The sequence below is a fragment of the Mesoplodon mirus genome (genome assembly GCF_964341445.2).
Source record: "Mesoplodon mirus genome assembly, chromosome: 9".
NCBI classification, from domain to species: domain Eukaryota; kingdom Metazoa; phylum Chordata; class Mammalia; order Artiodactyla; family Ziphiidae; genus Mesoplodon; species Mesoplodon mirus.
In genome coordinates this window covers 95008579-95023171 of record NC_138985.1, presented here as the reverse complement: position 1 = coordinate 95023171, position 14593 = coordinate 95008579, and the positions used below count along the sequence as shown (strand labels likewise).

The 14593-nt window shown below is 53.9% G+C and overlaps 1 protein-coding gene across 2 annotated transcripts in view; it reads left to right on the top strand.

The window, feature by feature from the left end:
* Positions 1–14593, top strand: part of PLXNA4 (plexin A4) — a 622339-nt gene that overhangs the window by 565257 nt on the left and 42489 nt on the right. For both annotated transcript variants that reach the window (XM_082632940.1, XM_082632941.1), the window contains 6 exons: positions 410–574; positions 3059–3152; positions 3690–3929; positions 4585–4731; positions 5424–5658; positions 8460–8602. In XM_082632940.1, the coding sequence (XP_082489066.1) occupies positions 410–574; positions 3059–3152; positions 3690–3929; positions 4585–4731; positions 5424–5658; positions 8460–8602 (1024 nt within the window). The remainder of the gene's footprint in view (positions 1–409; positions 575–3058; positions 3153–3689; positions 3930–4584; positions 4732–5423; positions 5659–8459; positions 8603–14593) is intronic.

The following is a 14593-nucleotide window of genomic DNA, read 5'->3' as shown; positions in this document are numbered from 1 at the left end:
TTGCTAAACCGGCTTAACAGGACTCTTGCAGAAGGCAGTCAGGGTGACCAGACATCAAGGGTTAAGGAGGCGAGTTTGATTAGATACCAAGGGTACTCAGATATCAGGGAGCGGGGGGGTTCTTGCCAAACTAAGTCAGCAGGATTCTTGCTAAAAATGGGGGTCGGCAAATCAAAGACAGGGCCTCAGGAAGAAGCCTAGGCAAAAAGGGGGCTCAGAGGAACCCGTCTACAGTCTGGTCAAGGAGAGAGTCTTTGTCAGTAGTTCTCAGGGCTTTGTGTCGGGGCGCTGCTCCCCGACTGCCTCTGACGAGCCTGATGAACAGGGAGGGGCACGGGAGGGCCCCGACCCAGGACCACAGTGTCCCGCCCAACACCCAGGAGCCCAGCTCCCCATCTCCCTCCTGCAGGCGCTCTCCGTCCTACATCGTCTGCAACACCACGTCCTCAGATGAGGTGCTGGAAATGAAGGTGATGGTGCAGGTGGACAGGGCCAAGATCCACCAGGACCTGTTTTTCCAGTACGTGGAGGATCCTACCATCGTGCGGATCGAGCCCGAGTGGAGCATCATCAGGTAGGGCCTGCCCTGACCTTGGGCTTCCCTCCTCGACCCTCAAAAGCCAAGGGGAGTTCTGGGGCCCAGTCCTGCCGTGGGGACTGATGAACTGGGGGTGGTGGTTCAGAGCACCCGCCCAGGTCAGACCCTCCTGCCGGGGCTCCCTCCTTCCACCGAAAGCACTCTGAGCAGGACCCGGCCCTGGGGGCCGATTTGAGGATTGCTGGGCACATTAGGAGGCCAGAAGGTGCTACAGAGGGCATCCTGATGGCAAGGCCCCTGTTGATCATGGGGAAACTGCTGTATCAGGGGCCTCGGGGGGAGTGGACTTGGGGTCAGAAGGAGTGGGTGCGGCCCAGCTCCACTGCTTAGCAGCCAAGTGACCTTAAACATTAGTTAACCTCCCCGGATCCAGGGTTTCTCACCAGTCAACTCCCTCGCGGGACACTGAGAGCGTTACGTGAGGTACAAACACCCAGTGCAGCGCCTGGCTCGTCTCCCCTCCCTCCTCACCCCCTCTGCCCCACCCCTGCACATGCCCCGTCCTCAGCCCTCCCCACCGTCTGCTTCAGCTCTGGAGGATGTGTGGGGTCAGGAGAGGGGGCAGAGCATGATGTGGTCACCACAAGCTGAGATGGGGGTCAAGGACGAGTCCAGTCCAGAGAGCAAGCTTGTAAACCAGGGTCAGCAAACTCCAGCTGGGGGGCCAAATCTGGCCATCCGTCTGCTTTCATAAATAAAGTTTTATTGGAACACGGCCATGCTCATCCAAATATGTTTTGTCTTTGCTGCTTTCTCACCACTGCAGCAGAGCTGAGTAACTGTGACAGACCATATGGCCCCAGTGAGCCTAAAATATTTACTGTCTGGCCCTTGACAGAAAGAGTTTGCCACCAGGCCTTACACCCAAACAAAAGGCAGCCTTTGGGAGATGCAGCTTGGTTGTCCTCAGCAGTTAGTCTCTAAGGCCCAAGCCTTATAAGCTTTAGCCGTGACCTGAAAACAGAGAAATATAAGATAGAGAGGGGCAGAGAGCCTGTAAAAGCTAGTCCAGGATTTGCCCCCAGGGCCTGGTGAGTCCAGGAAGTTGGCACGGCCCCCTGTGCTTAGGCAAACTCTATGGCTCCCGAAGGCGTTCACAGCCTGGTTTAATTCAGTCCTTCCTCGTGTCACTGGCACAGAAATAGAGGTGTTGTCCCTCCTGGCACTCGGCAGTCACCCCCAGTCACGCTCACATCAAGAGGGAGGCTGGAGGTGCGTTCTGAGTGGGCCGGGGCTCCAGCGGTTTCACTGCAGTTAACGGAGTCTGGGATGGGGTGGGGCTCTGCAGAAACGTGGCTTTACACTGCTTGCAACAGCCTGGGTTACTGATGAATGGCGATGGGTGTTGGGGGCGTTCGATAAACGTGTGTCGAATTGATGACCGAGAAGATCGGGAGACGGCTGGACACCAGAAGCTCATTCGCCAACACTCCCAGGGCCAAGAGACTCTCTGGGTTTCGAGGAAATCTTCCTGCATGTGCATACGTGGGGTGGGGATGTGCTTCAGAGGGGACCGCTGGAGGGCGAGAGGAAGGGAGGGCAGGAATGGCGTGTAAAGGGGGGCAGGTGGATAGAGGGGTAGAGATGAATGGGGCTGTCAAGGACTCTTTACCCACAAGCTTATAACCACTTACCTGTTTTAAATAGATTCTTCTCAGTGATACTCCCTTGATTGCAGATAACATAATTCATCACTTCCCTTTGAGTAGCCCCCAAGGAAGCTAGCCTCCATCCCATGCCAGCTTCTCAGTGGCCCTGAAGATAGGACAGTGGTGTCCAGGTTTCCATTGAAAAGCTACCCAAAGACGAGTCTCCTAATCGCTCGGCGTTAGCAGTCCTCTGGCTGACTCCCCAGGGTGCGAGAGTCCTGGAGCATTTCATATTTGCATTCTTACAGGAGGTTCCTGAGTGGCTGGGCCTTGGCCTTTCCCAAGTCCCAGCCGACTGAAGCCTCTAAGGTAGAAATTTGTGGTATGATTGTCCTGGGGGAGGAGGCTGTGCTCAGACTTCGGAGGGTCTGGTGGAGGGTGGTCTGGAGCGAGGCTTCCCTTAGGCCAGGGCCAGGGTGAAGAAAATTCCCTGAGACTGGGGAGGGCAGGGAAAGAGACGCTGGGAGACTGCAGAGAAGCAGCTGGCTCAGGTCAGGAGGCCTCGGGGGGCCAAGAGGGCCGTGCTACAGGCCCAGCCTCTGTAGAGTGTCCACGCTCCGAATGAGCTCAGTGCAGGATGGCCGCGGACATCTGGTCATCACTGTCTTCCCCTCGGCTGCTGAGAGCTCGTCCTTATTATTATGCAGTCAGCTTGTCATCTTGTCCCCGTGAATGTTATCCTGACCCCCGGTTATCATTGTCTTCAATGCTGGAGTTCAGCCTGATAGATCATCATCATCATCGTCGTCATCAAGTACTGTTGCTATTCCTATCCCTGTGTTTACACGCCTCCTTCTTTCTTCCCCATCAGTGGGAACACACCCATCGCCGTGAGGGGGACTCACCTGGACCTCATACAGAACCCCCAGATCCGTGCCAAGCACGGAGGGAAGGAGCACATCAATGTGAGTCCGGGACTGGTGGGGCTCACGGGGGGCTGTCCACTTGGCGCGTGGCTGCCCTAAAGGGTGTGGGCTCTCCGAGGGCTCAGGCAGGCTCACCCCAGACACCAATGACCCATCGCGTGTGACGCCCCGGACACTGGGATGGCGGGATGGGGGAGCAGACATGAGGCCATTTCTACACTCTGGGGTACAGGCATGCAGGAGCAATCTCTTCTGGGTTTCTGGGGTTTCTTATTCTTAATAAGGGATGGAAGACCTTTATTCTTCCATCCTCTGACCCCCAGTGCCATAGAGATAGCTTAGAGATACCCTAGTGCCTGCCATGGGCAGGGCAGAGGTAGGTGTCAGCTGCAGAGCTTGTCCTTGAGTGCCCAGGTTGTGTGGTCCTGACTCCACTGGAGCTGTGGGGATCCACCCATGACTGTCCCGTGTCAACACCACGCTGTACGACGGCACCGAGGGAGAGCCAGCGGGTGTCTGGGGCTGCAGGTGTGTGGAGACATGCCACATAGTCCTCCCTGTCCGGCTCCACCCCAGCTCTGCGAGGTTCTGAACGCTACTGAGATGACCTGCCAGGCTCCTGCCCTCGCTCTGGGGCCCGACCACCAGTCTGACCTGACGGAGAGGCCCGAGGAGTTTGGCTTCATCCTGGACAACGTCCAGTCCCTGCTAATCCTTAACAAGACCAACTTCACCTACTACCCCAATCCTGTGTTTGAGGCCTTCGGTCCCTCAGGAATCCTGGAGCTCAAGCCCGGCACACCCATCATCCTAAAGGTAGAGTGAGATGGGAGGAAGGAGGCCGCTGTATGCAAGGAGAGGCTTTCCAAGTCACAGAAGGAGGCCACAAGTCATGGGCTTCTGCCAGATCTTGTGGCCGGTGTCATTAGCTAGCAGAGGTTGTGTTATAGCCCAGACTATGGTAAATGTGCTCTTTGAGTTTGTATTGAGAGGTGCACTCTCTTTAGGGGCCACAGAAACCTGGTCAAGGCAGCTGGATCCACCCTGGCCATCTGACTCCCAGCTTTGGCCCCTGAGTCCAGGACTTGGGAGGTCAAAGGCTCATACTGCTTCCTCCTGTGCAGCCCTTTGCAAACCACCTTACAGGGCTTCTTTGGAGCATGGGTAGCAAATTAATTTTAACTCATGACAATTTGAAGCAACTGGTAGTGACTGATTACAGCTCTGTGTTGAGAAGGATTCTGAAGCTGCATTTGGGACAAGCTGAAAAGAGTGCCTTGATTATTGATTTCCCACTGAGGAAGGGGGAATAGTAGTATAGGTGTTGTGAATTTTTTGGACTTATTAGGGAAGGTGGCCTCTCCACCAGCTCCCCAGAAGGATGGGACCTCCAGGTGGGAGGACATGTCAGCCAGCCAGTAGCTGTGCTCCTGACTCTGGGGTGGGCACTTCGGCTTTCCTGTCCATGCAGGGCAAGAACCTGATCCCGCCTGTGGCTGGGGGCAATGTAAAGCTGAACTACACCGTGCTGGTCGGGGAGAAGCCATGCACCGTCACAGTGTCGGATGTGCAGCTGCTCTGCGAGTCCCCCAACCTCATAGGCCGGCACAAAGTGATGGTGAGGCTGGCGGGACTCCACCCTGGATGGGCAGGCACTATGGATGCGGTGGGGTGAGCGGTCCAGCTCCATCCTGGGCCACCAGGGCTTTCTGGGAGGGGATTCTGGCCTTCTTGAACTTTCCTCCTGGCTCTCCCACACTCCCAGTTCCTTCTCCTCGTCCCACTTCAGACTTCTTTCTTCCGCATTGTCATTCTTTCCATACTGGCTGGTGCTACAGTAAGGGCAAAGCGAAACAGCATTCAGTGATGTGCTGTATCACCTGTTAGAGGCAAGAGACCCTTCCAGGAGAGGACCATCGTTGACCCGGGCAGGACATAATATCACGTCCTGTGCCTTTGTCATCTGTCCTCACAATGGGATGAGTCTTCGGGGATCCAGACTTTGATGGCACGTAGGCTTTCTTAGATCCCAGTTGAGTGCTGTTTCCTCATGAAGACAACCGAGTTCACTCCCGAATAATATAATGTGTGGTTTTCCCAGTTGTGGGGGTGGCCTGCGCTGAGCTGTTCACCCCCAGTCCCTCCACCCCAGGTGCCCTCTCGTCTGCTTTTACAGCCAGTGATGACTCTCCTCCCTGGAGCCATTTCCCTCACGCGACCCTGGTCACCAGCTCACCGGTGGCCTGGGACCCTTGCCTAGGATGTTCTGTGCCCACACCCAGCTCCGTCTCCCCCCGCGTGTCCCCCCAGGCCCGAGTCGGTGGCATGGAGTACTCCCCGGGGATGGTATACATTGCCCCGGACAGCCCGCTCAGCCTGCCCGCCATCGTTAGCATCGCCGTGGCCGGCGGCCTCCTCATCATCTTCATCGTGGCCGTTCTCATCGCCTACAAACGCAAGTCCCGGGAGAGCGACCTCACGCTGAAGCGGTTGCAGATGCAGATGGACAACCTGGAGTCCCGCGTGGCCCTGGAGTGCAAAGAAGGTCCGTAGTGGCGGGGGGCTGGGCGCGCGCACGCGTGTGTGTGCGGCGAGCGCATGCGTGTGCGGCGAGTGCGTGCGTGTGCGTGCGAGCGCGTGCATCTCAAACACCCGCAGCGGTGGGCGGCGCTGGGCCTGCGTCTCCCGCCTCCAGAATCTCTACCTCAAGTCAGGCCGGGATCATTTCAGACCCCACTAGAGCCGTGTCCAGCCCAGGATCCCGGCCGGGTGAGTTTTGCCCTCTCCTCTGGGGGAGACCCGGAGGTGCCCTTCCATGACGCACTCAAGCAGTCTTCAGCTGTCTTCTTTCAGAAGGAAGGTGAGGCTGGAGGGCTGATCTGAGACTTAGAGGAAAGAGCGTTTCACAGCTTGTATTTTAAAAAATTACCAACACCACCATGAAGTGAAATCAGCCGCACTAAATCCAAGAAGGAAATGTAGAAGTCAGACTCTTGTCACCCCCAGGATATCATTCGTGAGTCACCCTGGGAGGGTCTGAGCTGATTCTTTGTGTAGATTCACACGCGGCGTAATCAGCCTGTACCTGGGGCTCCGGCGTTCCCACCAGGGAGGCCATGGCTCTGTAATGGGGAAGCGGGTCCCTTCCATCCTCTCTCCACATCCTCAGCTGTCAACACAGCATCGCCTTGTGGGACTGTTAATTACTGCCTTTTATTATATTTACGCTGCTTAATTTTTTTCTCTGCAATGTACTCTTTCCTCTAATTAGGTGTAGTGATTAGAATCTCTTTTATGTGCCAGGCGTGAAGCCTTGAATGTCGGAGGCGCTCAGTGACTTGAAGGAAAGCTGCAGACCTATAAAAAGCTAGCTCCCTCCTTTTCCTCCCCGCCAGCTGAGCACCCCAACTGGGAGGGGGCGGCGGGGGCAGTTTGAAGCCAGGTTCCTCTTGGAACATTCCAGAGAAGAAGGAATTAGCAGTCACAAAGGGAGTCCTGACTCGGGGACACCAGGGGAGGGCCTTGGCTTCTAGCTCGGGAGAAGCTGTCTCACGTGGGTGGGAAGAGAGATGATAGAGCAAAGGATACGTAGGATTTGCCTTGAAAGTGTTTTCCAGAGGCGCCCAGAGCTGGCTCTTGAACGCTGAAAGGGCAGCCTGGGTCCAGGGAAGGTGACTTCCCGAAGCCTTGATGGTGAGTCAGGCCGTCAGCCACATACAGACTCGGAAGAGGCCCAGCCTGGCCCCCTCACAAGGCCCGACCTTTGGATGTATAAACACACACACATGCGTGCACACGTGCCCACAGACACTGACACACACTCAGGTGGTCACTCATGCCCTCACACTCACCTTTGCACGCATGCCCGTGCACACATTCCCACAAACACACACGCACGTGTGTTTCTCACTCAGCACACACAAGTTCTCATCAGGGTTTTTGGTGACGGTACATGCCAGAAAGGCTCACTGACTCCCCTTTCACACATATTGGTGTAGGTTCCACTCAGATGTGTTAGGGTTACTCTACCTTCGGAGTCACTTTTCTTGACAAGGTCCCCCCGCGTCAGTGTGAGCAGAGATGCAGAAAGAGAGCAGCACAGGGGGTTCTGCAGCAGCCTCTCCAGGGGTGCCGGCGCCATCCCCGTTGTCAAACCAGAAGCCCTGGTACCCTCAAGGCCCGGAGACCCAGGGTCTCCATGCAGGACGTCAGCACCGCAGGGTGTGGTGGGGTCCTGCCGACAGCAGCTGGGCGGCCGCGTTGTGGTCGTGTCGTCAGCAGAGACCACTGGGTGCAGGGCTGGCTTTTCGAGGGCCCTGGAGCTACATTGGGCTTGTGAATTTCTTCTGAGCCCACAAAGTAGTTTTTCCCTATTCTTGTCTATGTAAATAGAAAAAAGTATTGTTTAGTCAATATCCACTGGCTGTTCTTTGCCGGCATGTATTAATCCATCTTGTGTGTGTGTGTGTGCGCTTGTGTGTGTGCTTGCATGCATGTGTGTACATGTGCATTTGCACGTGCTAAGGGAAAAAATGGGAGAAGGAAGGGCTGAGCACATTACCTCTGACAACCTCTCAGGGTGGAGGGCTGTACCCAGGACAGAGAGTGATCACACGGCTGTGTAACAGTGGGTCCGTGTGTGGAACTTTCTCGAGGGCGGGGGGCTGGTCTTGCAGCTTCGTGACCATGCCGGAGGCCTGGGCTGTCTCCGCAGACAGCGGTACCTGTATGCAGATCATAATTCACCATTGAGTAGCATGACCTTGAGAAAGGAAGGACAAAGAGACACCCTGCATATTTATCCAGAGGGATATGTATCAGTGGGGCAAGAGCCTTCATCTGGCCCCATTTGGTGGTTTGATGGCTCTGGTAAGCTGCGTGGCCAAGAACTGGGACTTCAGAAGAAATAGTTCTTAACTCCTATAAGGAAATCCACTGTAAAACACAGAATCTGAAACAGACTCTCCATCACTGGAACCGCCCCCGTCACTCCCTGTGTCCTTCGATATCACCCCTAACCCCCAGCATATTTTGCAAGCCATAGCCCTCATCTTCAGAGGGGGAGGCCCTCCTGGCCCCAGCAACAGCTCAGATCTGTGGACAGCCTGCCCCCCATTCATGTTTTGGAAGGGATTTGGCCCAAGACAAGCTTCCTTGTGCTGCATCTTTCTCCCATACCTATATCGTTCACCTCAGCTACGTAAAACGTCCCCCTCCTCCTCATTCCTGCACTACTTTGGTCCACTGTGCAGGTCTCCGGGGCCCTGGGAGAGGGTTCTGAGTGTTCCGAGGCAGCGTAGCTCTTGGGCCCCATCCAGCAGTCTCACGGGCTTGTCTTTGTGGCAGCCTTTGCCGAACTGCAGACGGACATCCACGAGTTGACCAGTGACCTGGACGGAGCCGGGATTCCCTTCCTGGACTACAGAACCTACACTATGCGAGTGCTGTTCCCGGGAATTGAAGACCACCCTGTCCTCCGGGACCTCGAGGTGAGAAGCAGTTACTGTGGCCGAGTCCTTTCCCATTGCAGTGTTAGTGCAGAGAGAGACAGTGGTGACCGAGTCTAGCCGCCTCATTCAGAGGAGGGCCAGCTGAGGCCAGGGAGGGGACGAGACTTGCCCAAGGGGCGGTGCCAGTGTGCCCCGCCGTTGGTGCCAGCCCGTCCTTCGGGAGGAAAGCGAACTCAGAGCAGAGGTGGGAGTAGGGCTTTGGGTCTTCGGGGGTCATAAATCCCTTGAGAACTGGATGGAAGCTGAAGACCCTCTCCTCAGAAAAACCGTCCATAGACACAGAAACGGGAAATTTGGCAAACAGTGTAGGAAGTTCACGGACCCTTGTTTAAGAAACCACAATATAAGGGGTTTCACCGCTTAGTTGGTGCTCAGTAAATAAATTTGGGAAAGATAAGGGCTGCGCTCAGGAGGAAGGTGGGAATGTGAATGATAAGAACACCGCTGCCTTTGTACCAGCAGGGACCTCATCTTGTGAACATTTTATCCCACTTAGTGTCTAGCATAGTGTCTGGCTTAAGCATATATTCATATTATGCTTTGTTCTGAAAGGGATTTGGAATGACTTATAAATACCAGAGAAATGCAAAAAATATAAATGAGGAAACCAGGGCACGATCATAATCATAAGGAATAATTACCCTGAGTTGACTGCTGACTAACATCCTGGTCCAGTTTTCAGTACTTTACACGTGTGCATTGATTTAACCTCCCAAGAGCCCTCCAAAGCAGGTACACTCATTTCACAGGTGAAAATACTAAGGCCACACAACTGGGAGGGAGTGGGGCAGGGATCTGGGTCCAGCAGGGAGACTCCAGAGTCTATATTCCTAAGGACAAGCCTGTGCATGTGACTTCTGAGGGGCTGTGTCCGTGTCATGCCCTACGGCTCTGGAGACTTATTTGGATGGATCAAAAATCTTTGGCCAAAACACCACGGAAAATAAGACTGATTCCATATTTATATTGTCCGTAACATAGAAACAGACCTGTCACTCAGGATTTGCACAGTTAAGCAGGTACTGACCCCCTGGGAATGTCTGCATGGGTTCTCCAAGGGGACGTAGAGGCTGTGTCCCTCTGCAGGAAATGCAGCAAGTCCCCAGGGCCCTTGGGCCCCCCCCCCACATTTCTCCAACTTGATTGTGGAATGAAGAGTGTGTGTGTGTCTCTGTGTGTGTGTGTGTGTGTGTATGTGATTTTTGTGTAGACTGTGCATACCTTATTTATCTTTGTAATTCTGGCTTCCAGCAGAGTGCTTGGCACATAGTAGGCATGCAGGAAGTGTTGAATGATTTGAATAAATGAATGTCTGTGTGTCTGCCTGAATTAGGGTGGAAATGGCAGTCCTAGGAAGGGAAGTTGTGTTTGAACATCCCCACACCCCTCAAAATAAGAATTCAACTAGGATGATTATATAAAGTTATTCTCTTTTTCATTAGCTCAAAATTCCAAATAGATTTGCTTTAATCATTTAACCTTTTTTTTTTAACATCTTTATTGGAGTATAATTGCTTTACAGTGGTGTGTTAGTTTCTGCTGTATAACAAAGTGAATCAGCTATACGTACACATATATCCCCATATCTCCTCCCTCTTGCGTCTCCCTCCCACCCTCCCTATCCCACCCCTCTAGGTGGTCACAAAGCACCGAGCTGATCTCCCTGTGCTATGCGGCTGCTTCCCACTAGCTATCTATTTTACATTTGGTCGTGTATATATGTCCATAAGCATTTAACTTTTAAATCAGCTTTTCTGAGACCATTTCCAAGCTGGCATCCCTGTAGGGCAGCCTGAATACTTTGGAGCGGGCTGGGAGACAGCCTTCTCCCACACAAGGTGTTTTCTTGATGGACACACACACGCTCCACACTGCTTTCCCAACCAGTCCTATGGCCCGTATTGTAAATCATGCCACGTCCTATCGTGTGGTCTTGTTTCTCATTTGATCCCGTTTATCTTACGGCTTTCCCACCTGCCCTTGCATCTCCGTAGATGTTTAGATTCTCAGGCCTGACTTGGCACTGATGTAGTGCACACCCAAGGGCAGTGCACTCGCAAGGGCTGCCCAGGGCGGTGGAGGGGAGCTCCAGGGCTCATCCTCCCACAGGATGCTGTGGGAAGGTGCAGGCTGAACACGGCACCGCTCCAGACAGCACCGACCATATGCAGCACTTCCTGGACGCGTGCAGTGCACGACCTGCCTCCCTGTCTCTAGCAGCCCTCTTTGCCCGAGACCAGCATCCTAATGGTTCCCTCTCACTGCCTTTCTGAACTGTACCAGGCCCCTTGCTGAAAGCTGGTGGCATCCCTACCCAGCGGCACTTCCTCGGGACTTTCCTCTAGGGCTAGTTTTCTGAGAGAAACTGCTGCCCAACTCCTAACCTTAATCCTCAGCAAGGTGCACAGCCCAGGAGCCCTGCCCAGCAAGCTGGGCTCAAAAGACAGAAGCCCTGGGCACCCTCAGAGCGCTGCTCGGAGCCAGCTCCCTCCTCCACTGTGTGCTGCCCTGGCCCTGCCTGCCTTGTTCCCAGGCCTCTGAGGCACCCCTCACCGGAGGCTTCTGGGGCTGCAGAGTGAACTGCAGCAGACTCCTACCCCTGCCCGGAAAGCTTCAGGAGCCCTTGTTAGGTACGGTCCAGAGACCCACAGTGTCTTCACTTCACAGGGACACCGCCCACCCCGCAGGCTGGACACACACTCACCAGGGCACGTCCAGAGCTGCACCACCAGGAGTCTCTGACGCCCCTTCCCCGCCCATCGGTCAGGGGCTGTGGGATGAACTCAGCCTTTGGAGGGCTGCCCAAGAAAGCCTCTGAGAATCGGGGCTGCTGGGTTCTGATGATCACCTGACCAGCCTGTATGACTCCCCAGATGCTCCCTGGGTGGACGCCTCACCTATGCCCGAGACTGTTCCCACGGCCCCCGTTACAAGTCACATCACGTCCTACCGTGACCTTATTCCTCATCTGGCACGTTAAAATTTCCCCTCAAACCTGAGGCTTCTCTCTTGTCCTTGCCTTTATCACAAGGGGAGACTTTCTCGTCCCATCCTCCTGCTCAGGATGGAGTTAACAGTCAGCTTCACCGATTTCCCTGAGTTGGAGACCACGAGACGGCTAATTGTCAGGCACAGGCTCTGAATCAAGCAGGTCACACAGATTTTTTTAAGTTCTGGTAAAATATATATAACATAAAATTTACCGTTTCAGCTGTTTTTAAGTGTACAGTTCAGTGGCATTCAGTTCACGCACATTACTGTCCATCACTACAGTCCATCTCCAGAACTCTTCCATCTTCCCCAGCTGAAACTCTGTACCCAATGAACAGTAACTCCCCATTCCCCCTCCCCTGCAGCCCCTGGCAACCACCATTCTACTTTCTGTGTCTGTGAACTTGGCTAATCTGGGTACCTCACATAGGTGGAATCATACAGTATTTGGACCTTTGTGACTGGTTTATTTCACTTAGTAAAATGTTTTCAAGGTTCATCCTTGTTGTACCATGTGACAGAATTTCTTTCCTTTTAAGACTGAATAATAGCCCCTTGTGTGTATAGACCACATTTTATTTATCCATTCATCTGTCTATGGATACTTGGGCTGCTTCCACCTTTTGGCTAGTGTGATAATGCAGCTATGAACATGGGCGTACAAATATCTGTTTGAGCTCCTGCTTCCATCTTTTGGGGTATATACCTACAATATAAGACTTTTTCATTTCCATTGAACTCATTAATTTCTTTCAGACAGAAATCAACTTTTACTGTTCCACATTAGCTTGGGACTATGTGAGATCCAGTCTCCTATGTAAGATCCAGAGATCTTGTGTGGATAGTTCTTTTCTTATGTGTTTCCAACCTCTCCCTGCCATGGGAATAGTTTCTCTCTATTGGTTTTCTGGGTTTGGAAACATTGCTAGGGAAGCCATTGACTAATCTAAAGCAGGGTTTGCACCTTTTCAGGCACTGGGATGGGCATGGTAGGTGCGTGTGAAGAAGATGGGGTCCTCTGGCTTTAGGCTGTCCTGGAGGTTAGGCCACCAGGCCTCTCTTCTGTGACCATCTGGTGCAGTCTGGGCATTTGGGTGAGGGGTTGCCCAGGCACTGATCACACACCAGTCCTTCCAAGACAGAGAGAAACAGTAACCACACACCTCATTTTCTACCTATATCATTGCCTCCTAAACTCTAACCTATTGGGTTACAATGAAAATTTACTATCCAGTTTTATACTCGCAGACTTCAACTAAATTATCGAACCGTCTGGTGAATAAAGAAAGTCTTGTTTCAGGGTGCCATCTGCTTAGGGAGTAGGGGTGGCAGGTTACAAAAGGGAACTGTTCTGGATACTCTCTATCAAGACACTTCACTCCATCTCCTCTTCCTAAAAGGGGGAGAAAATGCCTACTTTCCACACCCAGACACTGTGCCAATGCATTAGGTACCTTGGAAACTCTGGGGCAAAAGGGATCAGTGAAAACAGCCAATGGAGGAGTGGCAGGTAATAAAACTCCTGCTGTTTAAGTGCGCTCTGTGTGTGCCAGGCACTTTACATACATTATCTTATTTAATGTTCTTAAAACATTATGACATAGGCACTCATATTCTCATTTTATAGATGAGGTAATAGAACCCGGAGGTGACAGAGCTTTCCTCCATGTACGAGTCTGTTAGTCTCTGATTCCAAAACCCATGCTGCTACAGGGATGCTCTTTCCCTGCAGGTAGCTTTCCTAAACCTTCCTTCCCAGGGCCCTGAGCCTTGCTGCCCAGAAGGACGTGCAACCAGGCCAGGGAGTCCAGAGCACATCCTCCTCCTCCTCTCCAGGTGTCACAAGCCAAGCCTGCACTTGGCTCCCCTGCCCTCGATGGATGGCCACCTGAGCTCCAGGAGGCCCTGCACGGGGCGCTGCAGGGACTCAGAGCTGGCTTTCAGTCACCTCCCAGGCCCAGGGGTAGGTGAGACAGGCCAAGGATGCGGAGGATGGACGGGCGCTCAGGAGCCAAGCAAGCTGGGGTTTGGCAATCCAGCCCCATCCTCCACCAGCTGGCTGGCCTTGGGAAGCCACAGTAGCTTCCCTGAGAGGCTGTTAAAAGAGGGTCACGAGACGGCTTCATTGGACCAATGTGTACAGTGTGCCAGGATTGTCATTTGCCCATGGCGGGAGCCCAGGAAGTGGCATTGTCTCTTATTATCAGGACAAATTAGAGAAATGTCTTCTGAGAGGTCTGAAGGAGAGGGGAAGTAAAACGTGTACGCCTGCGTGGGAGGGGCTGTCTCGGAGTGGGAGGCTGGGCAGTAGGTGACAGACGTCTGGGCAGGTTGAGGCCCTGTGCAGTGGCACAGTGAGCTGGCCATGTCTCCCTTGCTCTTCCCTCAAGAGCCGCCATGGAGTGGGGGACTAGGGGGGCCAGGCAGGAGGGAAGCCAAAGCTGGAGACCTTGGGGAACCAGAGGGTCGCCAGGAGGGGCTGTGCTGAGAGCCAGGAGGAATCGCAGGTGGCCTGGCCGGCACCACCCTGGCTCTGGTGAGCTCTGCTCTCTCGTGAGAACTGCCTGGAGAGGTACCAGCCTTCCGTGTACCAGCACAGCTGTGTACCAGCACAGCGGCAAAGGAAATGCGGACGGACCTGTTTTGGAAACATGCGTGTTCCTGACCTGTGGGAGCTGCTGATGCCAGGCAACGGGGGTTCGATGCGAGTGCCTCTCTGGAGAGTTCAGGGGTCCCCCCCCCACTGAAGGGGCCTTGAGACTGTTGGCTGACCGTCGGAGGGCAGGGCCTGGGTCTGCCTGGACTCTGCTGCAGCCAGCGCCTTGCCCCGAGCCTGGAACACAGGCTGGCACCGTGCATGAGTGGCATGGACTTTCCGGCTCTGCATCTTCTGGCTTCGTGGGCCTTGGCAAATAGGATTTCTCTGGCGACTTCCATCCTCCCCAGTTTAAAATCTTTAGAGTGAAGCAGGATGAAATT